Raw genomic sequence first — 25,175 nt, 5'->3', positions numbered from 1 at the left:
TACACTCTTTTTGAAGTCTGGTCCTTTTCTCTTCGATGACCATCCGTCGCAACAGCAGTATGAACGGCACTCGAACACTTCCCACACGACCCAGCGATCATGGACGAAAGTACTCGACACCAATGGCACCACCGTTCATGGTGTCTGCACCTGGAAAAGTCATAGTCTTTGGCGAACATGCTGTCGTACATGGCAAGGCGGCTATGGCAGCAGCCATCTCCTTGCGCTCCTATCTACACGTCACTACCTTGTCAAAATCACATCGGACGATCAGATTGTGTTTTCCAGATATAGGCCTGGATCATACCTGGAACATCGATGAATTGCCATGGGATGTGTTCGGCAAGGTTTTGAAGAAGCCAAAGTACTACGACATGGTTACCAGTTTGGACGAGAAACTGGTGGAAGCTATGCGCCCAGCAATCGAAGAGGTCGCGCCAGAAGAGCAAGGAGACAAGAGAAGAATATTACAATCTGCGGCTTCAGCTTTCCTATATCTTTATCTGTCATTACAGCAAGCCACTACACCAGCAGCTATATGGGTACTGCGATCGACCTTACCGACTAGTGCAGGTTTGGGTTCAAGCGCCAGCGTTTGTGTGTGCATTGCTGCTGCACTGCTCAAGCAGATACACGTTCTTTCCGGTCCGCACCCCGATCAACCGGATGAAGAGGTTGAAACTCAGCTTGAGAGGATAAATAGATGGGCTTTTGTGGGCGAGCTCTGTATACACGGCAATCCTTCTGGGGTCGATAACACCGTTTCAACTCGAGGGAAAGCCGTGCTTTTCAAGCGTACCGATTACACAAGACCTCCCCAAGCAACGCCGATAAACACATTCCCTGAGCTTCCATTGCTGTTAGTCAACACAAAACAACCACGATCAACCTCGACCGAAGTTGCAAAAGTCGGTGCTTTGAAGAAGAAATACCCAGATGTGACGGAAAAGACACTAGACAGCATTGACCAGGTTACAATGTCAGCATATAAACTCATAACCTCAGACTCTTTCGATCCTAAGTCCGAACACAACATTGAGCATCTTGGTGATCTCTTTCGAATGAACCACGGTCTGCTCGTAAGTCTCGGCGTGTCGCATCCGAAGCTCGAGCGTGTCAGGGAACTAGTCGACTACGCAGATATCGGCTGGACAAAGTTGACTGGTGCTGGTGGTGGTGGCTGCGCAATCACTCTGCTGAAGGATAACGTTGACAAGCAGCGCATCGAGAAACTACAAGAGGACTTTGAGGACGCCGGGTACGAAGAATACAAGACCACATTGGGTGGTGATGGTGTCGGTATCCTCTACCCCGCCGTGCTCAAGAACGGCTCAGAAGAGAAAGGCGGTGAAGAGATTAATCTACAAAAATTCTTGAATGCTCAAGGTGCCGACGATATCGAGCGTCTAGCTGGAGTGGGCATTCGGGAAAAGAGGCCTGAGTGGAAATTTTGGAGGCTTTCTGACGCAAATTAGCGCGTTTTGATTTCAATTGCGAGCGTTGGCGCTGGTTAGGCATATTGAAGTACTTGTGGTATGTACTGTATGTTTTTTGTTCTTGCTCTTCTACCCAACAAACCAAAAAATCATGTGGTGTATGTATCAATAGCCATTGGCTCTTTCTCGGGCCACAGGATGAAGTAATGTTCGAATAAGGAAGCACTTTCCGAGTTTGCCTGATTCTGACTTCCACTGACATACTGCTCCGGTCAGCCGTCACTACTAACTTTACTATGTTTTGTTCGAGATCTCAACGACTTCACGGTTCTTTCTCTATTATTACCGTTTGCATGGGTGTTTGGTGAAATCGTTTCGGAAATGGAAGGTCAATACAGACAAAGACACTCGGATCATCTCCAAGGTTTGTTCGTTGAGCTTTCCTAAGGACTATCACATCACACCACGCTCGCTACAGCATATTCATCCAGCGACGGCGTTGTACCTCGTTGTGTGTCTCAGTCGTATATACTTAGCCCTTGTTCTCTACCGAACCTGCAGAAAGCACTTAATCACGGTGCGCTCTCGACTATCCACATCAATACTCAACAACCCTTACGCCATCGTCGAACCACAAACCCCCCCGCCCTCCACAAATACTTCGCTCCCTCAACAATGTGCATCTCATTCATATGCACATCCTGCTCCCACCCCCTAATCGACCGCTGCACCATCGCCGACCACCACCGACAACTCTCATGCAACAATACCACTCTGCTCCACGACGCCACGCGATGTAGTGCGTGCACGACAGTCGAAGGGGCAATCAGTAGATTGTCGCTGTTGGTGTTGGTGTCGCAGGTTGCGTTGCAGCCGTGGGAGTGGCGGTTGAAGAGGGTCGAGATTGTGCCGACGCCTGAGGAAGGGGGAATGGTGGAGGGTGCCGGTGGGAGGTCTTGAGTGTGGGTAGATAGATGGATTGGGATAAGGTTTCGACGACATAACGGTATTTTCAGATGGGTTCTTGGATGCCTTGTGTCGCAGCTGATGTGTTGCTTGGGGTTTTGTTTAGTCCTGGATTCGATTACCACCTGCCAGTGAGCCATTCACACCTCAGTCTATGACATAAGTCTGAATCGTCAATCCCACGTTCTCGTGTGAGGAACCAATCAAAGTTGGCAGGCATAAGCTGCTGAATCGACAGACGGAATGAAGAAAAGACCTGTGGCTATTCCTACCTGATCCATATATAGCCCAAAAGCCTTCCAACAAACCCACTCAAAGGTTAGTAGTAACCGTCATACTATTACTATGCACCATCAGCACAGGACCCAACCCCTGCGTCAACACCTCCAAATCACTAATATAACTCAAACTGTCACTCTCACTCTTATAAGTACCCTCAATAGGCGCCGGCAGCGTCGTAAAAATAACCGCCGCATCCTGACTATTCTGAGCCATCAATTCATTCAAGATCAGATGCTGCGCTCGACACGGCAGGTCGTTAAATGAGAGAGGGAGGGAAGCGCCTGCTGGATATCCTGACGCTATCGAGGATGAGGTTATTGTTGCGCAGGATGGAGATTCTCTCCGGTCGGAAATTGGAGGTGGATCGCTCGATGTGCCTCTAACATAGATCGAGCGAGAGTTGGTAGGACCGGCAGCGACATCTGCGTCGAACTTGAGGCGAGTAGAGCTGTCTACGTGGCGAGGATGGGTCTGTTTAGCGAACATGATTGATGGACCTGCGCCTTCTTCGTGACTGGTCTCTCGAGTTTCGGGGATTGGGTCGGCTGAGAAGGTTGGTGAGGTGTTGCGGGTTCTTTGGGAGCTTGTTGTCCCGGGGTCGAGTTGGGCTGTTGTTGGTGAATCGCTCGCGTTGGCGTCGACACTGCGATTTGAGCGGAGTTGAGTGCGGCCTCGGTCTCGTGGTGATTCTTCTTCTTCTTCTGGTCTGTTGTAATTTGGATGGGTGAATATGTTATCGTCTTCTAGGCTGTCGTTGGGAGCAGCTTGTAAGCTTGAGGCACGACTGTTGCGGCCGCTGCTCTTCTTTGAGGATTTCTTGCTACTTTTGCGGGAGGTCGGCCGGCTGTGAGGTGATTTTGAGGTTCTTTGTCCATCGCTGCTACGGAGATCTTCGGACTGTTCGGCGTCGTCCTCGTATCTTCCTTCGTATTCGTCGTCGGCATCCTCATCGTCTAGGTAGTCGCCATCGGAACCGTCGCTATCTTCGAATGATGAGTGGTCGCTTGCGTGCGATGCATGTCTGCTAAGCATATCGTCGTCCAGTCTGTGCGTACGCATACTAGGCACGACGCCCATGTTGGAAACATTACCGATGGAGGACCGACGATTTGGTCCTTGCAGTATTTTCCGTAGGCCACCATAGCGAACAAGAGAGGCGTCTCTTCCGTCGCCTAGAGACGGTGGAGGCCAGACGACCTCATCAGCAAGACTCAGAGCGTCCATTGCGCTCATTTCGCCTTGTCTTACCTTGCCACGAACTCGTTGCAATTCTGCCCACCACTCTTCGTCTTCCAAGACTTGTGACACTTGCTTCTCTGTGTCTTCGTCAACCTGTTGGCCATTGACGATGTGATTGTACGACTTGATAGCGCCACATGCAAGGTAGAAGACGATTACCTCTGCCTTGATACGAAGATTTTCAAGCAATGCGATAACTCTTTCTTTTTCCTCTTGAACATCACTCTCATACTCCACGAATACTGCCACACGAAGTTTGTAGGTCTTCTTCCATGATGGAACAGTGTTCAAGATGCAACCAAGCTGAAGAATGAGTGTATAAGTATCAAAGTTCGTGGTTGTAAGATTCGATTGTTTGCCTGTGTCTTCCCCTGCAGGAACTTCTGCTGACATCTGAATTGGCCACAAATCGATGTACTTCTTCGTGATCTCACCGTTTTTCTGTTCAGGAAGCTCGAGGTCCGAGAAGCCCGTGGCCAAAGCAACATTGATTTTGAGCTTGAGTACCAGATCTTCTAAAGTCAAGACATAGGCTTGTAGGTCCGTTCTTTTCTCCACAAAACAGATGTCAGTGGGTAGGGCGCCCTTGACTTGTCCTTGACTCTTCCGGCGCAGTCGACCTGTATTCTTTCTCTCTGGTGGCGGAGAGGGTATGTCAACTAGTGGCTGCTCGCTACGGAACTGTTCAAGATTGAAGAAACCCATCATCACAATGTTGGGCCTCATACCTCCAAGTCCAGCCGACAGCACAAGATTGCGTGAGCCCCACTCCATTGAAGGAGATGACAAAACGTTGATGAATGCCTTGATCTTGATGAGGTCGATAAACTGCGTCCACGCAGCTCGCTGGCGTTTAACCTCCGGGATCGAGTCACCAAAGTTCTCTGTTACTATGACGTGTCCAAGTATGAAGAGACCTCCCTTCTTCAGGCTGTTTGCAAACTTGATAAGTTTAAAGCCACGTCTAGGGTCGTTAACGAATAGCAGAATTTGAGGTCTCCAGTATTTAACGGATTCAGTTCTGAGGCGTAGAAGATACTTTCGTACCTGATGATAGACGAGTCCCGATGTGACATCTGACCCCCATGGTTTTGGGGGTGTGGTGTAGTGGATGACTAGGAATAAGATCACAAGTATCGCAATAGATACTGCTGCGGCATCCGCATCAACAAAGAACATGGTGGCAATACTCAATACTGCACCAACAGTAGCAGTCCAGATGTTGAAGAATTTGAAAGATGGACGGAAGTTGGGAGCTGAGCTCACTTTGAGTAGAATGCATGCCAGGTGTAGAGCAAAGTTCATCATGAGGTAGCTCATGGTGACCAGAGACGCGATGCTGTTGATGTCGAATAGAATAGTAACTTGTGCCACAAGCCAGGTGAAGAGTATAGCGTAGATAGGGTCGTCTGAGCCTTTCGTGCCTTTACCGAATATGCCTAACCCCGGGAATATACCGTCTCTGGCAATTGCTTGAAGTTGTTTTGCCGGCCCTATGATGCCCATCAAGACCGAGAACGAAGTAGTTGCGATCTCTCCTAGCAGAACAAGCACTTCCGATATATTGACATCCTGGATGACGTTGACGTTCCTGTAGAACGTTTCTCGTGATATGCTGGCAGCCATGGCCAGGATCACGAGCGCATATGAAACAAATGTAAGAAAAATGCCATAAAGTGTACCCGAAGGTATGGATTTGCTTGCGTTCCTGAGATCACCAGACATACTTGCTCCAGCATATATACCACCTGTTGCAGGGTATAAGATGCCGAACATATCAGCCCAATTCTCCCTGCCTTTGATCTGACTGCCGGCTGCACCTTTTGTAAATCTGGGCAGAAGATTTTGTCTTAGCGTATGCAACGTTATGCCAGTGAAATGTGTGTACTGTCTCAAGTGACCAGCTCTCGTGAACGGAGTGACGAGCATAGCCGAAAGAGGAATGCTAAAAGTTGCAAGGAGTAGAATAAGCAGGAGACCATTACTTGCCCTCGCAAACAGCGAACTGCCTGCGAGACAGATTGTAACGCAGAAGATGACAACAACCGTCGACCAAAGATAGGGCCACCAAGCTGAATCTGGAAGCCATTCCGACCAGATACCGGACTCTTTTCCAAAGTTGTAAATAAGACAATCGACGAGACCCACAGCATTCATACCAGTATTGAGAACAAACCCAATGTAAGAGACAATGCCTATTGAGCCACCAAATTCAGGACCCAGCGACCTCGAAATCAGATAGTATGCGCCGCCACCACGAACCGTGCCATTTGATGCCACAGCAGAAATGGAGAAGGTTGTGACGAGATTGATTATGTAGGCGGCAACAAGGAGACCAAGCATACCAAGAAGTCCAGCTTGTCCAAGGATGAAGCCGAAACGTATGAACATCAGGATAGAGAGGACATTGAGACTTGTTGGCACGAAGACTCCCGAGAATGTGTCGAGTTTGGTAGCAACGTTGATAGCTGGCTTTGGCTTGCGACTGGCTTTACTCCCGGTATTCGATGTGATATCATGATCAATCTCCGTGAGACCATTCCGAGATGTCCGTCGGGGTGGTGGTGAAGAGCTAGACTCTTGCGGTAGTGCATGACCGACAGCTTGTGCTACTGCCAATGGAGTTTGACGCTGCTCGGGGGGTGATTGTTTGATCGTGCCATAATCGCTCAGGTCTCGAACATCCGGTGGCAAAGAAGAACGTCGAAGGAGTTCGCCTGCATCGTCTGTAGCTGTTCTTGTCAGGAAGCTTGGTCTGCCTCTGGACAAAGTGCCTCTGAAGCTCGGCCACTTTGAGCCATGCTCTTGAGCCATTGCAATTTAGGATACCGAAACATGCTTCATCAATACGATTACCTGTGTGTCATGCTGACAGGAGTGGGCTTGGTACACTGACACCTTTGTATCTTCAGTGCGTTCTCACTAATTGTTGGCTTCCAGCACAACGACCTCCACTAACACAATGAAGTCACGAACCTTGGCTCGCAATTAGTGAATTGAGTGAATGCCGAACGCCTCTTCAGCTATGTGTATATCGCGAATCTTGATGGTGGACTTTCTAACGTCAAGTTACACAGACCGAGCCTCACCCTAAGATGTAATCAAGTGTGGAATTATCGAACCTAGGGAACGAGACGAAGCACATATGTTTTTTATATGCTCGGAAAAACTGATCCCCACGTAGATCTTTCGGCGATCACAGCCACCAGTGATTGTCAGGGACCTGCGGGAGTTTAGCCACACCTAACGAGGCTGTGCTGGAGGGTGGGGTTCCCAGAATAGGCTTGCAACCCTTGCAACCCTTGCCGAATGTGTAGCCCGTGCTCCAGGCATGTCAGGCCGAGTTTCTTTTTGCAGACGACACCCACAGCTGATATACTCGAATCTCGTGCTTTTGTTGACCAGCAGACAATATGATGTGATCCTGCGAGCTCTTATACAGTCTTTCTTACTCCGTGTTTGCTTCTGTCCTCCTCTCCCTAATAAAGCCTGCTACTAGGTAGCACTACCTACACGCACTCACTATTTACCGAGCTGGAAATATACCTTGATGTTTCCTAGCGACCTGCCGTGAAACCCAAATATCCCGCAGCCTATCATGTCTTCGCGACCTCTAGATATTCGATCAAGAGATGATAGAAGTTCGATCGGAGCTGACTCAATCTCTGAGTCAGCACCAAGATCATTCCGGCAGGCATCAACCATGAGACTCTCATCACCCATTCCCGGTCATACGCGAACACCCTCGACGGGTACGAGCACACCTAGCTCGAGACCGATGCTCATAGATAGGACAAGTGATAACATAATACGAAGCGAACATTCTTCTCTACCAGGCCCCGGCCCCTCTGCCCTATCCAGTGCTTTGGCGGGCAGTTCTCAGCCAGCTCCTCTGATGGCTGCTGGCACTCCTCCAAGAGCAGTGGATGCAGTTCTCAACGAACGCGCACCACGAAGTAATTACGGATCATTCGATACAAGACAGATAGCAGGAAGTCCAGCACCTAAAGAAGATCCAGAGATCGTCAAAAGGCATTTGGTACAGCCTGAAGAAGGCAGAGGTCGCTTCAGCAGTCCCCTAAGATTACAACAATTTGACGGTGCGAACTCGGACGAATTTTCCAGTCTACAACTTCAAGGAGGAGATATCACCCGTCAAGTATATCGCTGGGCTGAGGACGCAGATGGCAGTATGAGAAGTCGCTACAAACGCAGCCAAAGTTTTCATGTAAAGAGACCGGAGCCCCAAGACGAAACACTGGACATCAACAACATCAGGCAACCTGGGGGGTTCAGACGCAATTATTTGAGGAGAAATGCTGGCAGTCCTGCCCCTACTGGTCGCGCACCCGGCCGTGGCAATGTTGAAACAGACAGACCACAGCCAAAATTGTTCACAAACAGCTTCTTCGAATTCCTAACTCTGTACGGTCATTTCGCAGGTGAAGATCTGGAAGAGGACGACGAGGTGCTAGAGGAAGATGAGTATTTCTCTTCCGATGCTGAGCACACCTGGGGAGCGGACGACTCGGAGGAACGAGATTATGCAGAAGACAGCGCGCTGCTGACTCCCGGCGCCAAAAAGAGGCGCAAGCATCGCACAAGAGCTCCTGCTGGTGAGGGCAGTAGTTTTAACGCAGCTTTACTACTCCTCAAGTCTTTCGTAGGCACTGGCGTACTCTTCTTGCCAAGAGCCTTTCTCAACGGAGGCATGCTCTTTTCCTCCTTGGTCCTTGTGGGAGTGGCCGCCCTCAGCTTTTACTGTTTCGTCCTCCTGATCAATACTCGATCCGTGGTCGAGGCCTCTTTCGGTGATATGGGCGGTATACTGTATGGCAAGTGGATGCGATTTGCCATCCTCTCCTCCATTGTCCTCAGCCAGGTAGGCTTCGTCTCGGCATACACAGTCTTCACGGCGGAAAATCTTCAAGCATTCGTCTTGGCTGTAACCAAATGCAAATCGTTCATCGACATCAAATTTATGGTCATGTTACAGGTCGTCATCTTCCTACCTTTGAGCTTAATTCGGGACATTGGCAAGCTCGGTTTCACAGCCCTTGTCGCAGATGCTTTCATTCTTCTTGGCTTGATTTATCTGTATTACTACGACATCTTCACCATTGTTTCGAATAGAGGCATTGCCGACATCACGCTCTTCAACTCATCAAGCTGGACACTGTTCATCGGCACTGCTATCTTCACTTTCGAAGGAGTGGGTTTAATCATACCCATTCAAGAGTCGATGAAGCACCCACAAAAGTTCCCTGGCGTGCTTGCAACAGTCATGGTGGTCATCACAGTTGTAATGGTATCTATCGGTGCAATCTCATATGCTGCGTATGGCTCCTCTACGAAGACAGTCGTTCTTTTGAACCTTCCTCAAGATAGCCACATGGTCAATGCGGTACAATTTCTATACTCACTGGCTATTTTACTATCGACACCATTGCAGCTATTCCCGGCCATCCGTATTTTGGAGACTGAGCTGTTCACGCGAAGCGGCAAATACAATCCCTACATCAAGTGGCAGAAGAATGTTTTCAGATTCGTCCTTGTCGTTCTATGTTCACTGATTGCTTGGGGCGGAGCTGGGGATCTGGACAAGTTTGTTTCTCTGGTTGGAAGCTTCGCATGTGTTCCTTTGGTTTATGTGTACCCACCACTGTTACACTTGAAGGCGGTCTCGAGGACTCGATGGCAAAGGATGGCAGACTATGCTCTTTGCCTGCTGGGAGTTGTAGGGTGTGCATACACTACCGCCTTGACTATTCAACAGTGGGCGGGAGGTACGCAAGGGAAAGCCCCAGGATACTGTGATCCTCAATAAGGGATGTCTTGCTGTAGCCGTAGGACGTGATATAGAAGCAGATACTGCAACCAGGTCCTCAGCTTCAATCTATACCACAATGAGCATGGCTTTCCAGCTCGTATAGTCTTGTGTATCCTTCGCTTACATATCGATTTATGACACCCATTGGTCCTGTCAATACATGCATCTCGAATGCAGGGAGCTCAAGGCTCTTGCCTGTGAGGATGACTAAGGTACGAACTCCACCTTTCGGATGCTGTCGCTTATGCAAATCGAACTTAGGGCACGGCACGGATATCCAATCCAAGCCCCCTGCGTCAGTAGCGAGACAAAACGATTTATCGCGAATTGGTTATATGGGAATGGTTGTTGCGCATGACTAGCATATTTGACAGCATCTATTGCTATTTTTGTTCAATTGACTTGCTTGAAATCTGATCCTTGTGCTTGCTCTTGCCGACTCCTGTCCTATACCGAACCACGATCAGCTAATCTACACAATCTAGCTTGTGCCATGGATTATATTTGTGAATCTTAGAGTTGGAATAGAAGGCATAGAGCTGGCTCAATGTGTGCTTGTCACTTTCCTCGACGAATACGATCCTCCTAACACTTCGCATTCCTTCCGAATATGTCGAAAAAGTCGTTCCGGCCGTCCTTGCCCACCATCAAAAGTTCGTACTACGGTAACGCCGACCACGTGAACTTCAAAGAACGAATTGAAGACTATCTCGCTCCCAATAGTCGGAATCTACCCATGTATAAAGACAAACCGAACCACATACCCGGCAGACAGAAAGGAAATTATGGCAATAAAATAGGAGCAGTGATATTGCTCTTGGTGGGCGTGCTATGGCTCACAGGTATCGTGCGCATACCTGGTGAATCTACCTCGACCCACTGGGCATCAGGACCTCATAGGTGGAAGACGCGTAAAGAGGCAGTCAGAGAAGCCTTCATTCAATCGTGGGATTACTATGCCGAGCACGCATGGGGCATGGACACCTTTCATCCTGTGTCTCAGACAAGCAAGAACATGGGATGCGCGCCCGGAGACAAGACAAGTGTCTGTTCACCGACTGGTTGGATAATAGTGGACGCGCTGGATACTGCCATGGTAATGAATTTGACCTCGAGGGTGGCTAAAGCAAGAGAGTGGATATCTACCAGTCTGGATTTTGGCAAGGTGGAAAGTGAGATGAACACCTTTGAGACAACCATACGTGTGTTGGGCGGTCTGCTGAGCGCACATTATTTGAGTACGACCTTTCCCAGTCTCGCACCCTTGAGCGAGGATGACGTGGGCGAAAAGGGTGAAGACTTATACATTGAGAAGGCTGTGGATCTGTCTGAACGACTTCTCGGTGCCTTCGATACGCCGACTGGCATCCCTTACTCGTCGTGTATTCTCAATACCTCGATAGGCGTGCGTAGTCGTGGTGATGGTGGAGCGGCTTCGACTGCTGAAGCCACCACCTTGCAGTTGGAGCTAAAATATCTGTCCAAATTGACAGGCGAGCCGTTATATTGGGAAAAGGCTGAACAGGTCATGGCAGCGATTGACGCTCCACGAAGAGAAGGAAATCTGTTGCCAATTTTTGTGGATCCTGAAAGTGGTAATTTTCGTGGCAGCAATATTCGACTCGGTAGTCGTGGTGATTCTTACTACGAGTACCTAATCAAACAATATCTGCAGACTGGGTCGCGTGAAACGATCTACCTCGACATGTGGGACGAGTTTCTGGAAGGGCTGAAGAAATACCTGATAACTTGGTCGGAACATGCTAATCTCACTGTCCTGGTTGAGCGACAATCAGGTCTGCACCATGAAATAACTGCTAAGATGGACCATCTAGTTTGCTTTCTCCCAGGAACAATAGTATTAGGGTTGACAAATGGTAAGACCGTTGAACAGGCGAAGGCAGAAATGGGGAGTACCTGGGGAAAGAAACAAGAGGAGGACCTCGTGCTTGCTGAGGAATTGATGAAAACATGCTGGGGTATGAATCTGGTAACACCAACTGGTTTGGCACCAGAGATTGCATATTTTCGTATTGGTAAGCCTGCACCGACGTGGAACTTTACGGATCCTGAGTGGACGATGCCACGTTCACTGCCGTTTGAAGACACACAATCTTGGCGCGAGGACTATGACATTCACTCAAACGATGTGCACAATCTGCAGAGACCCGAGACGGTCGAATCGTTGTTCTATATGTGGCGTTTGACAGGCGACATAAAGTACCGAGAATGGGGTTGGAAAATATTTGAATCCTTCATGAAGCACACTGCAGTCTACGATGAGGATGGAATGGTTGTGGGCTACACGAGCATAGGCAGCATAAAAGTTTTGCATGACAAAGCGGCGTCTGGGTTTGGCGGAAAAACGAATAGACTCATGATTGGACAACGTGTGCCACGAGATAATATGGAGGGTTTTTGGTTATCAGAGACATTGAAATATCTATTTCTGCTGTTTGAGGATGACATCTCTCCTTGGAACGATCTGGAAAATATTGTATTCAATACGGAGGCGCACATCTTTCCCCGATTTGATATTGGCACTGAAGGAAAAGTTTGGAAGACAGGATGGGAGAGGAAGGAAAGAGTAGTATTGGAAGAGCAGAAGCTGCCATGATGACGAATAGAGAGCAACAGAGTAATTTCAAGGCAAAAACAATGTTGGTTGACGAAGAAGCTCGAGCACTGACCCGTACTTTATTCCGCACGATTCGGCCTAGCTGCAACATTCAAGCAGGGACAACACTAGAGGCAGTTGCGAACATCAGCCTTTGACAAAAGGGCACAACACGACCCTCGACGCTGCAATTTCATTCCATGTTTTGCACACTATCGTCCATTGACGCCTCAGCGACATCTACAATTCCTGGTCCTCCCCACTGACGAAAGGTTCAAATCGATCAAGCTCGTCCGGCTCCTTGTTCTGAGTAGACATCATGTTCGAGCAAGTCGTGTATATTCACTTGCCCTCCAGAATCGACGACGACTTCTGTAGGCATTATGCACTGTACATTACCTCGACGAAGTCAAGACCATGTGCGTGCAGAAGTTTGGCGTCCTCTATAGCTTGCGTGGTGGAAAGGTACACCTCGATCACAAGGGGTGTTCTCCCTGGTCTGAGAGATGCAAAACAGGTAAGGGATTTCTTACGCTCCTATCACTTCTGTTGAGAGAACTGTTTTCGTGCCAGATCAACATAACACTTGCTCCTGCCAGGGTTGCTTATTTGCAATTCGACGTACTTATGCTAATCTTCCTTCGTACTCTCTCTGTAACTCGAAGATACATAACCTCACGTCCTGCGACTCTTTTCTATTTTCCCTTTCTCCCTGAGGCCCTTCAGATATTATTGAGTGTCACTCCACACCTGTACTCGAATTGTTTTGTCTCAAATCATTGTCACCAATCCTGCGCCACGACCAATCACCAAACGCGAATTGACGAATTCGAAACCCTCCCCAACGCTCGACGAATATTAGCCTTCCTTCACACTTGCAAACACCAGTGACGCCTGAACATAGGCACTTAGTCCTCGGGCGGTGGTGACATGCTTCACCTGAAAGTGCCGCTTCACGGCCACAAACACGTCGCTTCAGCTAGTGTACGTCCATGTGTTGGTGCGAAAGTGCTGGCCACGTACTACTGCACTGGCAGGATCCTCGCGTAACATTAATCCAGGTACTCAAATACCAGCACCAGCCGTAATCTGACACGTTCAAACACACGTGCGAACCTCTGCTTAATGAAAGCTGGCTGTGGATTTTCGTTCCGACTCGTTTACAGACCTTTGCTTTTTCTTGTCCCCATACATCTCCCATCTCTACAAGAAAAGCAAAGTATGACAGGTGTAGTCTTGCAAACAGGCGAACTTGTATTGTCATAAATCCCCAACCAAGAGGCAGCCTTTGACCCATGGGAACGCATTTCGTTCTGCCTTTTGGGGTCGAGCATGCGTGACCATGTCGACGAGGTGTGTAAACAAAGGTTTCGTACCTTTATGCGCAGACTGCGGGTTCGGATCTCGAAGCTCTCCATTGTTGATGAAGTCGTTGTTCTCCCTTTTTTATTGCTGGAAGGGAGAATGACGATTTCGTCCCTCGTGCATATGGACCTTAACGGGATGTGGTTGGGGTGGTCGCTGACGTGTTTAATATCCCTGAGTTCTTCAATTAGGATGGTGAATGATCTGGAAGAGTGTTAAAGGATAGACGAAGTGATCAGTTTGTGTCGAGCACATGCCCGATTTCTTTCTATGCAAACGACTTCAAGAGACAGAATTGAAACAAACAACACAGTGAGCTGCTAGTAAGGCAGGTATACCAAAACATCAGTGAGTTAAGGTTATGGTCAGCAAAGGAGATCCGTACACGAGAAGCTGACTTTGTCAACACAGACGAAATCGCACAAAACAGAACAAAACTAACCTTTCCGTCGATCGTGATCGCTGACGCTGGCAGTCAATATTTCACTGTCTTCTGACAGCATACCACGCTCTCGTCCTTTGAGACGCTAGACTTCTACTTTTTTTTTCAATGCTTCTTGTGCCTTGAGCATAGAGGTGAGGAAGACACCACCTTTGCAACTGTCGCATATCTCGTCTTCGCCTATCTTGGCAGCAGACAACATATCACTGAGATCACCATTTCCACAGACCAGAGATTTCTACTCGTAGAGTAGGAAAATCAAGGACTTGGGACTGAAACTCGATTGAATTGCAAATTTGGTGATTGTGAGTAGGTAGGTACTTAATTAAAGAAAACATGCGGACAAAGTGGTTCATAGCAAGCAAGCTACATACGTAATACACGACAGGTAACGACTCCCAGCTGCCTCTGTGAAATCCGAACCAATATTGGGATGACCTTCCACTTCCACGATAAAGCACGAATGGATCAACAAGCTTTACGCTGGAAAGGTGCATTTGTTACTCCCATTCGATCAATCCTGTATTCGAATAAAATCCAGTTTTCACCACCGTTCTTGGTTGTAATCGGCTCAGGATTTCTGCATTACTGTCTTCGTTTCTAACTAACAGTCAGTAAGTGCCTCCTCAAGAATTGGCAGCTCGTCTTACCTGTCCATTCACAAGTCCAAGCCCTTGACCTACGGGCTGCTGCTCGCTAGAAGATCTACCTTTCAGTACCTTTTGTCCCGACACAGGACCATTGATCTCCCTGTCGAGATCCATGTATTCCTTAGCAGCGTCTTTGGTTCCTCGTTCCAACAAATACTGCATATATGTAGTTACCAAGGCTTGAAGCACAGGTATGGAGAGCTTCGTCTTTTGCAGTACATCGTCGACCACACGTTTTATGTGAGTGTGATGCTCTTTCTCCGAATCAGGCGATGCAGGTTGATCAATCTCGAACTTGAGGAAGCTCGTCCAGAATGCGGCACTGTCGAGGTAATGCTGTTGATTCTTCCTGTATATTTGACGGGCTTCTTCGGCTGAGCCTTTTGTTCTGTAGACTAGTCGAGCCCATTCAGCAACGACAGCAGCTTTGGCTGTAGTGTCACAAGCTGGATTGTCAAGTTGAGCTTTGTAGACAGCGACTGCGGGGTCTAGACCATCGTGCCTCCTGCATGTGTTGGCCCACGAGATGATGGTTTCGACATGACTTGGCAATTGGAATAATATTGCTTCATGGATGGCCTTCGCAACATCGACCCGACCCTGCATCTCTTCGAAGTAGGCATATTGAAGCCGTATGGCTGGAACTGCGATAGGAACGAAGATACAAGACGCTCGCTGGTAGATATTCCTGACCTCTTCTTGCTTGTTGGACTGAGCTATCATCCATCGAGCATATCTCATCCAGAACTCATCATGTAGAGCGCACGTGATGAGACATCGTTCGTAAAGGAATTGGATGCGGGTGAAGTCGCCTTCTGCTTCTTCAAAGTCGAGGTATTTTCGCCAATTGACAATCTGACCCTCATCGAGATCGGTAACATGGAAGTAAGGCCGTTTGATTTCGGATTCGTACGTCCATCGTTTCGTGGTCTCGGCTTGTGTTTGCTGAAAAGCGTTCAGGTGGTATTGGTCGATTCGTGTACGTAAATCTCGTTCGACCTCGACTTGACTACGACCAGCCTTGTAGCCAGCACCCTCGTTCTCGAGCTCGATCTGTAGTTTGGTGAGCACACCAGGTGGGACGATCGCAGTCAGAGGACGATTCTGTGCCATAGTGCGGTATTTCTCGAAGTATCTAGCATATTGGTGCATCGGAATAGCACTAATCCGATTAAGAATAGCGAAGATCCTGTCATGCTGTTCCATTCGCTCTTCGAACTCGATATATTTATCCCAGAAAATATGGGCCAGGAAGTCAAGGCCCACACATGTCGCGGCTCTTTCGAATAACCTAGATAGCGTGTGTCAGCTGAATGTATGAACAAATTAGGATAAGGGACGGAAGAGGGTTGGCAAACATGAGTCGGTCATTCTGCATAGGCAGGAAATTCCACCACAATGTAAAGGGCATATTGACTCGAGGATATCTCCAAGCATAACAGACGTGCAAGTGCTCATTGCAATGATGTACGAATACGCCTGAGGACAATTGTGAGATAACAGCAACGACAGGGTATGGACCATCTCACCATCAGCCTTGACTGATTATATCGGCTGTTGTAAATGCGAGATGCATGCGCTCTATGCATAAGTTGTGTTTCTTCTTAGGGCCATACTTACTCTCTAATGATCTCCGGTTCGTGACTGGTTTCGGTCTTGAAAGAGCAGTAGTTCGTCCAGAGGTCGACCGAGTTTGTGATGCTGGACACGCCGCGCTCGTAGATGAGTTCGGCAGCCTCAGTGCCTGCTATAGAGAATTCGAGGTCGGCGTACTTCTTCCAATAACCGAAGAACAGAGGGAATTTGGCGAGGAATCGATCGTAGACATTGCGCACCGAGGTGATGGCTTGCGAACTCGAGTTTCGGTTGATGCCACCTTCGAGGCTCTCACCAGCCTTGACCAATTTCTCCCATACTTCGTAATTGTCTGGATCGTCCTCCTGGAGAACTTTTAGCAAGTAGATTCTAGAGTGTAGAAGAAAAACTCACGACTTCAGCAAGGACTTTCCTCAGCTCTATGTATTCCTCATCACCACCACCAAAAGCATCCATCAAGACGCGTCTTTCTCGGGAGTTCCAACTTGAAGGCAGGTGTTTAGAAGCGGCAGAGACACAGGAGGGGACGCGAAGAGACGGTTCTGCTGTGCAACGAGAGGCGACGGATAGGATGCGCTTGGGAATAGATAGAGATATGTTCGAGGTTGGTTGGGCGAATACTGGAGTGATATACAGTCAAAGGCACGCGTTAAACAAATGCGCAAACTTATTGGAAAGTTGCCGCTGCAGCGGTATAGTGCATGCCATTTGCGCGGCCTCGGCTAGCTGGATAGAAATAGTTTGGTGCAGCTCGATCACTTTCAGCCTTATTTACGACTTACAGAATTCGTTTCACCATCAAGCATACCCTTCTTCTTGAGAGTCACTCATTTCATCATTGCAGCTTTGATAGACACTTCGTTGAGAAGACGGCAATAGGAGCATTGGAGCTGCTGGAAACTTCAACTGACAATGGCTGCCATTGCTGCACAATCCCCTGCGGGAAAAGCCCTACCCGAACGATTACTCAGTTTCTTTGCTCGATTTCCACCACGATTATATGGATCGCACTTTACGAATGAGAAAATTCCGACCATAAGAGAAAAGATAGCGAAAGAGGGCAATAAAAGGACAGGTACACCTCCAACCGCATCGAAGATTGCAAGCAGATCAGCATCAAAATCACAAACCCAGACATCAAGTTTACAAAGCCAGCAACTACAGGTCGAAGGGTCTGCTACAGCAACTGCAGAGGTAGATCCTATAGAATCCTCGGATACACTCTTCGAGTTGCCAGCACAAGTCCAAGCAGAAACAGAAACAGAAGCTCGACCACAACCAAGACTCCTTCTCGACCCTGACACCAACAAACCCATCTTCGATCCTGCCGATCAGCCTCCAAATCCCTTTCTGCCCTACAAGAACCCAGCTACTGGTCGCTGGCGCGGTCCTACCATCTCCCTGCGCCGTCAAGCTGAACTCTTCAAGCTCGCGCGTGTCTACGGTGTCGAGCCGCTACTCCCCGCAAGTCGCAAGAGCTCAGAATTCAAGCAGACAAGGATACTCGAAAGAGGTTTGGCTGTGCAGGGTACGGGTGAAGGCAAGCATGTCAAGGGTCATAAGTGGGAGAGGCAGATGGGAGTTACATTGGAGAGAAGGATAACGGCCATGGAGAAAATGCCCGCACTGATCAGGGAATGGAGAATGAGAGGTAATGGACGGAGATGGAAGAAATATCCCGCCAAAACTGGTGCGTAAGAGGAGATTGTGGTACACAACTTTTGGTCGTTGTTCAAATGTCAACGATATCCTTGTGTTAGCACTCATATCAAGCTGTTTTGACTACAAGAAGCTAGCGATAGAGAGAAAGAGAGGACTCTGTCAAAAGACGAGCATTGTACACTACCATTTCGAGCGTGAGGTCATGTTGTTCCTGCAGAAGAGGCCGTGTTCTGTCGACCAACTGGATCATCCAGGTGATACAGTGCAACAGCACAAGAAATGTTTCCAAATTGTTAACACCTTCATCAAACAAAAGAAACTTCAACACAGCACATCTTGGTATTTACCTACCCTAACGATCCCCGGGTCATCCCGGGGTATTTCCTGAACCCGGAAAAGCACACCCACATCTGCATACATCTACTCGCATCCACGTGCAACACATCGCATACGCCCACCCTGCCACTGAGAATGTTCTAGGGTGTCACACTACGAATAAAGAGTCCACCACAAATGAGGCGATTATTACTATATGCAACGACGCGGGTGCGTGTGTATACCTATTTGGGCGAGGTGCAGCTTGTGGTGGCTGTGTTTCGTTTCGCGAATACGTTGAGTGTGTTTACGGGTAGCACAACAGAAAAGTGCGAAAAGAGATAGAGGGTTGTGGTTAAGGTGATGCTCGCAGCTGTGCCAGCGTGTGTACATGGACATGTAGATTGCGCTACGTGTTAACAAATATGTGTATATATACATTAGAAAAGTTCATGGTCTCGTGAAGTTGAGCGTATGTTTTCAAGCCCTTCTTCGTGATGGGAAGGAGGGTTATCTTCCTGGTGAGTCTCAGAGTGCTGTAAATACGTAGGTATATGTACAATAAAGTAGAAACCGAAAAGGTCGAGTCGGGTGGATTGACAACGTTCTGTGTAGAAGACGTGAAATATCTGTGATGGTAGACCATACATGTTCTTGGTGCTGAGCAAATGATTGACAGCTTTCGAGGAAGCTTCTTATACTGATGAATGATGAGCGATTTATATGTGCCATGTGCATTCATTCGGAGATATTGACAACACCCTGTTTGCGACGCTGATGATGTCGGCTCTTCGGTGGACTGCAAACGACCAGACTGTTTCGACTATTAGGTGTAGTCGAGTCTTTGATCGTCGTCCCCGGTGGACTATGGGCAGCCCTGCGCGTCAAAGGACTCCTACTATTCCTGTCGCTTCGAAAGCTGTCTGCGGGACTAGCAGGTTCTGACACCGGAGAGGTCAGATTAGATGCATCGCTGTTGCTTCGTTGCCTTGTGAAACAGTCGGCGCAATCGCATGCTCTGCTGAGTCGTCGTTCAACCATGTCTTTGGCAACTTCGAAATCTCGTTCAACTTCTTCCTTGTAAAGAGAATGTTCGACCATTCTATCGTAGTGGCGACATTGATACATGTTGAACTGAGTGTGAGATGTACGGCGTCGTTCAGCTTGCTGAGCTTGCCATGCTAGATAGTTCTGATAGTTTGCATCGTTATGATCCCGACTCGTGTTTGTGCCAGGAAAGTCGAGCTTGTGGGAAACGGTCATGTTGGGTGATCTTGTTCACGATGGATTCTGAAGAAATAATTCATGCGTTCGAGTCGGAGCCCTTCAGCTCTATTAATTCTTGAGTTGAGGTTGTGTGTAATAAATATAATGATCACGGAATGTTCATGAAATCAGATGGTGAGACGTAGTAGTAATAAGGATACTAGTAGTTAGAGAGTAGAACAACAGGCTGCACAGACTTAGGGGCTATAAAAGCTTGATAAAGAAACGTCCAGCTGGGAATGCAAGGGGTTATACCTTACTTTGAGTTGTTGCATCACGCATTGTTGCTGTCCGTCGGCGGAAGAGGTTACCGTAGGTTTGGTTTGAACCCCAGCAAGATTCTGCGACAACAAAGAATAAACCGCAGCAATCGAGAATCGCGATGATAAGCCATCACGGATCGATGTCTGGAGTTTACCAGCCAATCACCGTGGCCTTTGTCTTGGGAGTAGCTCCACACAGCAGGACTCTCAGGTACGAAAGCCGCGTAGCCCCCCGTCAATTTGAAAGGTTATTCGATCATACCTTGGTAGGAAAGAGCATCCGGTGAAGCACAACCTCGTTTGAGCGACTAAACATCCGGTTTTCATGGCCAATAGCTACTTTTGCTAAACTTGGCCTTCGCGTAATCTATCTCTTTCGCCACAAGTACTAAATTGCCTTGTTCCGTGGTCGGAAGTGCGTACCCACGCCTCCTTTTGCATGGCAGGACGTGTGGATTTCAACACGTGTAGGTCGACGTCAATTCAATAATCGTGGATCGAACGATGTAAGTGATCGAGTGCGAACGATACAAATTATGTCACCGCGAGTGGTGTGAGTAGAAATCAGACTGGTTGAGTATGAAGGTTGTCATCTGCATATGGTCAATCTGCAAGTCTTGGAGGAAAATGTTTGTGGCCTGGAATTTAGTCCTCACACCATGATGAGAACCAGTGACCGTTGTTATGTGCTTCCTGAAGGTTGCAGGTCTGCATTACCCCACATGTCTGCCCCGGACTCTGTTTTAGCCCTGCATTTTTGAGGTAAGCAGAGAGTGGCTCTTGGCCCTCAACAGAACCTATTCTGGCCTAATTAGATGCCTGACGCCACTGACGCGGAATCCTACTGAAAGCACACGAAAATGGAGTGTGCTTTGGTGTGGTTGTACAACATCATCCAACGATTTATTAAAGCGGGCACGTTTATGTTGACGACGTTCGCATTGACATGTGAAAGGTACCAAGTTTCGTCTTACATGCTGTGCTGGCGATGCTGTAGGACCGACGTCTTCGCAACATTGTTTTTAATACTGTCTCATATCCAGAACTTGGTGCCTCGTTTTGTATGTAAGAGGCGCCAGAGAAACATCAGCTGAATGCTTCCTAAAGCCATAAGAAGTCCTGTGAACAACTGGACTCCGACAAAGTGTTTTCCGTCTGGGTTCGAGGCTCTAAGGACTGCGCCAGCTATCGGAGGGCCAATCAGGTTAGCTATACTCGATATCTGTGGTTGTGTCAGCCGCGGTCTTATGCTGCCGTTGTTGGTGTTGCTACTCACGCTCTGCGCCATGCCTAATCTGGTACCAAGCACTTTAGGATCCGGGCAGACAACTGGAAAAATACTCGGTGGTAGTGGGACCAGAGGACCGGAAAACGCGCCTAGTCACATATGAGCCAACCATATCATTTACAAAAGAGGTAATAGGCTTACCATAGAATGCACAAAAGGCCACGAAGCCTGCGTAGCTGTTAACGCCCATCCATGCAAAGCAAACTATAGCAGAAATGGCTGCACATCCTGTCCATGCAACCATGACGCCAAAGTAGTTGGCCGCGACAGCGGCAAGCATTCGTCCAGGCACTGAAGCTGCTTGCGATGCAATCAATGTATATGAGGCTCTCGCCTGTGTCTGTCCGAGAACTGATTGTGCATATGAGGGCATGTAGAAATACGGTACCAGGTAAGCCATGAATGTCGTGAAGGTTACACCAGAGTAAGACCAGAATGGCGCGTCCTTCAGAGCTGCTTTATCGAACAATTTTCTCTTCTTCCCAGTCGATAACGATTTTGTGTTTGTTGCACCTAGCAGCAGGAGTGGGAGTGCAACACAGTACGTTCCCAGCATGAAGAAGCCTAGGACTCGAGCCGTCCAGGCGAAGCCTAGTTTGGGTAGGCATGCCTCGAATAGCACAGTATACAGGATACCTCCGATAGGAGCGCCACACGTGCAAAGACCAACAGCAATAGACCTGTTCTTCACGAACGACCGACTGATTAGGGCCATGGTCGGAATGAAAAGCGCACCGCAACCGAAGCCAATACACAACCCCTGAGTGAGGAAAATCTGCCAGTACTGATCTGACAACGACAACATGAAGGCGCCAAGTGTGCTCAAACACGCACCGAAGTAGATCAGGTACATGTAGTAACCCCAATCGAAGATCGGACCCGTCCATAGTCCCGAGATAATCAACAGGAAGGATTGTATGCTCCCAATCCAGGCTATGGCAGACGAGCTAGTGGTCGGAAGGTATTGCTGCTCGTAGTAGTTTTGAAACGTGCCAAAAGCAAAGGTATAGCCCCACAGATTGAACCACAGGAAGAAGCAGCCGAGGACTTGGAGCCACGCACGCGCTCCGCCGTCTGGTACCTCGACGGGGGTTGTGTTGGCAGGTATCTCTGAGGGAACATTTCCTAGTGGTGCGGAAGTGATGTCTTTCACATTTGCTTCGGCAACGATGTCTGAGTGGCGGTCATATTCGTCGAGCCTGACAACAGCTTTTTCGCTTGCTTCTGTCATCTGGGCGTACTTTGGTCTGTGTCTCCAAGTCAATCGTGCTGTTTGCACCGCTATAGCATTCACTTAATGTGAGAATTTCATGGCCAGTTGTTCGTCTTCGGGGACTCGTAGAAGGACCGTCATGCTGTTTAGGCCGGCAGTACGGCAATAATATGGGTGTTGAGGACTCTCGACATTTCTAAGCCGTTCAGAAACAGGTTAGCCGAACAGTGGTCCTGCCTCTCTAGCGTTGGTTTGTCGGAGTCGATGTCGATATTCTCATTTCTAACAGGTTGGGACGATGTACGTGCCGAGGTCGGTGAAAAGGTGTCCGGGGAAGTGGGCATGTCCGTTACGGTCTCGAGCTATAGTATGCCGGACATGCTTTGGTAGATGGACAGACAAATGCATGTTGAGGAACAGTGATATGAGACGGTAGTTGCAATTGATAGTAGCTTGACGGTAGTAAGGTGGAACGCACGAAACGATGCTGAGAAGGCAGTCTGTCCAAATCGCGGGTTGGCCTGGTGAGGAAGAGTTGTGACCCACGCGTCACTGGAGTACCTCTACATGTTTATTCAATAGTGCCAAGAGAAAGTCGCCGTACCTGATCTCTAACAACGACCGCTGCCAGGAGCTTGTACATGATTAACAGGTTGATGAGCTCGGAGACAATACAGGCAAGCATTGTGTTGTGATGTACCATGCTTTAATCAAAACACACCACATCACATCGCGAAAAAAGGTAGCCACCTTGAAAGCGACAGCTAAACAGCTCAAATGTTATGCTCTACTTCGATCTGGCGCAGTGCCAGGGCTCATGTACGTTGAGAGCAGAACAGCTGAAGACACGCAAAGCTGGGTCAATACTGTCCATGGCTTGAGATACAAAGACTACCAATTGATCGCTGCAACTTCACGGGCAAACGAGAAAGCCTTGATAGCCTCTGAATACGGTGTGTTGAGAGAGGTAGATACCGTCAAAGACTTTGCTGCGGAAATGGAAAGTAAAGGCTTGCTGCCGTGGTGGCGCAACGCGATGGGCTTCTCATAAAGGTTGACGATAGGGGTTGTGTTGGGGCACCAGCATGCACACAAGTCAGCTTTATCACAACGATCGTTGACAAGGCTATACTGGTCATAGAGCTCGAATATAAGCTAGATATGAAGACAATCTGGAAGCAGGAGACAAGCCATACTGGGGAAAAGCTTCAGCTTGCTGGAAATCATACACTAATTGAGGTGCTCCCAGAAGGACTCCTGTAACACCTCTACAACTGCAACCAAACTACAATTTAGTATATTCTAGTTTGCCCTCCAGCTTCTTCGACTCGGCCACCTTCCGTACGGCTTTGTTGAAATCATCCTGGTTTACAGCATCTCTGTAGTCCTTGATTGCGAATAGACCAGCCTCAGTAACCACGTTTCTCAGATCAGCACCATTGAGCTGGTCACTCATCTTGACTATGCTCTCGTAGTCGATTTCTCCTTCGGTTACCACACCCGCAGCATGAATCTTCATAATTTCAAGTCTACCAACCTCGTTCGGTAGGGGAATCTCTATCTTTCGATCGAGACGACCAGCTCGCAGCAGTGCCGGATCTAGAGTATCAGGTCGATTCGTGGCCATGATGATCTTTGTCTTGCCCAGATAGTCGAAGCCGTCCAGCTGGTTTAGGAGTTCCATCAATGTTCTTTGGATCTCCCTGTCGGCCGAAGTGCCTTCGCTGAATCGTCTTCCACCGATAGCGTCGATTTCGTCCATGAAGATGATACATGGTTCGTGCTCTTTAGCGTATCCGAACATTTCTCTGATCAAGCGAGCAGATTCGCCAATGTATTTGTCTACAATAGCAGAACTCACGACCTTCAGAAAGTTTGTGTCGAGACTGCTAGCCACGGCTCTTGCCAGCAGTGTCTTTCCTGTTCCTGGTGGGCCGTACAACAACACTCCTTTGGGTGGTTTGATACCTACTCTCAAGAAGAGCTCAGGGTTCTTGAGGGGTAACTCAATGACTTCTCTTAGTTCTCTGATTTGATCGTTCAGCCCGCCGATACCTGCGAACGATACCTGACCAGGATCTTCTAATGACATGTTGTATACTAGGGGATCGACTTCTCGTGGTAGCATGCGCATGATGGTAAGGGTCGTCATATCAAGGGCAACTCTCGTTCCTTGCTTCAATTTGGCCTTGTCGACTTTGGATCGACATCCAACCACATATCGAGGACCAGAAGAGGCTTTGACAATAAACCTCTCCTCGTCTAACTGCTTGAGCACTTCACCGATAATTTGACCAACACTCTGGAGAGCCTTGATGTTATCTTCTGTGGTTTCAAAATCTTTCTGCAAGCCTTTGATGTCCATCCGTAATGCCCTTAGTTTAGCTTCCCATTCTCTGGTTTCCAGCATCTTGTCCTTGAATTGTTGTAGAGCCTGCGCTCTTTCTGGATCGCCGCCGCCGTCCATCTTGATAATTGTCGAGTCTGAGGTCGGGGAATTACTCGTAAAGTGAGGGAGGTTATGGATTATCAGCTTCGTATATCGGTGAGACTCAACTATATGGGCAGGAGAATTGAAGGGTGTAGCAGTTGCCTGAGACTGTCGACTCTCGTTGGTAGGTACACTTAATTGCTACTATAAACCTCCGGCGCGCATTTACAGGTAGCAAATGGCACGCGTCATGGGCTTCGCGAGGCTGACTCAGCCTCGTCTCGATTTTCTACCTCCACCTCGGAAACACGAGA

At 48.4% G+C, this 25,175-nt stretch overlaps 8 protein-coding genes across 8 annotated transcripts; 4 read left to right on the top strand and 4 right to left on the bottom strand.

Moving 5' to 3' along the window:
• Positions 1-59: 59 nt before the first annotated feature.
• Positions 60-1,475, top strand: ERG12 (Mevalonate kinase; the record flags this gene model as incomplete). The annotated part of the gene is made up of 1 exon (XM_064900023.1): positions 60-1,475. The coding sequence occupies one exon, from the start codon at positions 60-62 to the stop codon at positions 1,473-1,475; it is 1,416 nt and encodes a 471-aa protein (XP_064753335.1).
• Positions 1,476-2,714: 1,239 nt separating this feature from the next.
• LTR64_005684 (uncharacterized protein) lies at positions 2,715-6,737 on the bottom strand (the record flags this gene model as incomplete). Its single annotated transcript, XM_064900022.1, has 1 exon — positions 2,715-6,737. One exon carries the CDS (start codon positions 6,735-6,737, stop codon positions 2,715-2,717), a length of 4,023 nt encoding a protein of 1,340 aa, XP_064753334.1.
• Positions 6,738-7,626: 889 nt separating this feature from the next.
• On the top strand, positions 7,627-9,750 carry LTR64_005683 (uncharacterized protein; the record flags this gene model as incomplete). Its single annotated transcript, XM_064900021.1, has 2 exons — positions 7,627-7,675; positions 7,760-9,750. 2 exons carry the CDS (start codon positions 7,627-7,629, stop codon positions 9,748-9,750), a joined length of 2,040 nt encoding a protein of 679 aa, XP_064753333.1.
• A 613-nt stretch (positions 9,751-10,363) lies between these two features.
• MNS1 (mannosyl-oligosaccharide alpha-1,2-mannosidase) lies at positions 10,364-12,370 on the top strand (the record flags this gene model as incomplete). The annotated part of the gene is made up of 1 exon (XM_064900020.1): positions 10,364-12,370. One exon carries the CDS (start codon positions 10,364-10,366, stop codon positions 12,368-12,370), a length of 2,007 nt encoding a protein of 668 aa, XP_064753332.1.
• A 2,392-nt stretch (positions 12,371-14,762) lies between these two features.
• On the bottom strand, positions 14,763-16,879 carry LTR64_005681 (uncharacterized protein; the record flags this gene model as incomplete). Its single annotated transcript, XM_064900019.1, has 4 exons — positions 14,763-14,777; positions 14,828-16,118; positions 16,448-16,767; positions 16,817-16,879. The coding sequence occupies 4 exons, from the start codon at positions 16,877-16,879 to the stop codon at positions 14,763-14,765; spliced, it is 1,689 nt and encodes a 562-aa protein (XP_064753331.1).
• Positions 16,880-17,335: 456 nt separating this feature from the next.
• MRPL25 (54S ribosomal protein L25, mitochondrial) lies at positions 17,336-18,121 on the top strand (the record flags this gene model as incomplete). The annotated part of the gene is made up of 1 exon (XM_064900018.1): positions 17,336-18,121. The coding sequence occupies one exon, from the start codon at positions 17,336-17,338 to the stop codon at positions 18,119-18,121; it is 786 nt and encodes a 261-aa protein (XP_064753330.1).
• Positions 18,122-20,962: 2,841 nt separating this feature from the next.
• On the bottom strand, positions 20,963-22,448 carry LTR64_005679 (uncharacterized protein; the record flags this gene model as incomplete). The annotated part of the gene is made up of 3 exons (XM_064900017.1): positions 20,963-21,151; positions 21,206-21,306; positions 21,359-22,448. The coding sequence occupies 3 exons, from the start codon at positions 22,446-22,448 to the stop codon at positions 20,963-20,965; spliced, it is 1,380 nt and encodes a 459-aa protein (XP_064753329.1).
• Positions 22,449-23,715: 1,267 nt separating this feature from the next.
• Positions 23,716-24,897, bottom strand: RPT4 (26S proteasome subunit rpt4; the record flags this gene model as incomplete). The annotated part of the gene is made up of 1 exon (XM_064900016.1): positions 23,716-24,897. One exon carries the CDS (start codon positions 24,895-24,897, stop codon positions 23,716-23,718), a length of 1,182 nt encoding a protein of 393 aa, XP_064753328.1.
• Positions 24,898-25,175: the final 278 nt, after the last annotated feature.

The sequence above is a fragment of the Lithohypha guttulata genome, assembly GCF_036872675.1.
Source record: "Lithohypha guttulata strain CCFEE 5908 chromosome Unknown scaffold_4, whole genome shotgun sequence".
Classification (NCBI taxonomy): Eukaryota; Fungi; Ascomycota; class Eurotiomycetes; order Chaetothyriales; family Trichomeriaceae; genus Lithohypha; species Lithohypha guttulata.
This window is presented reverse-complemented; position numbering and strand designations above follow the sequence as displayed.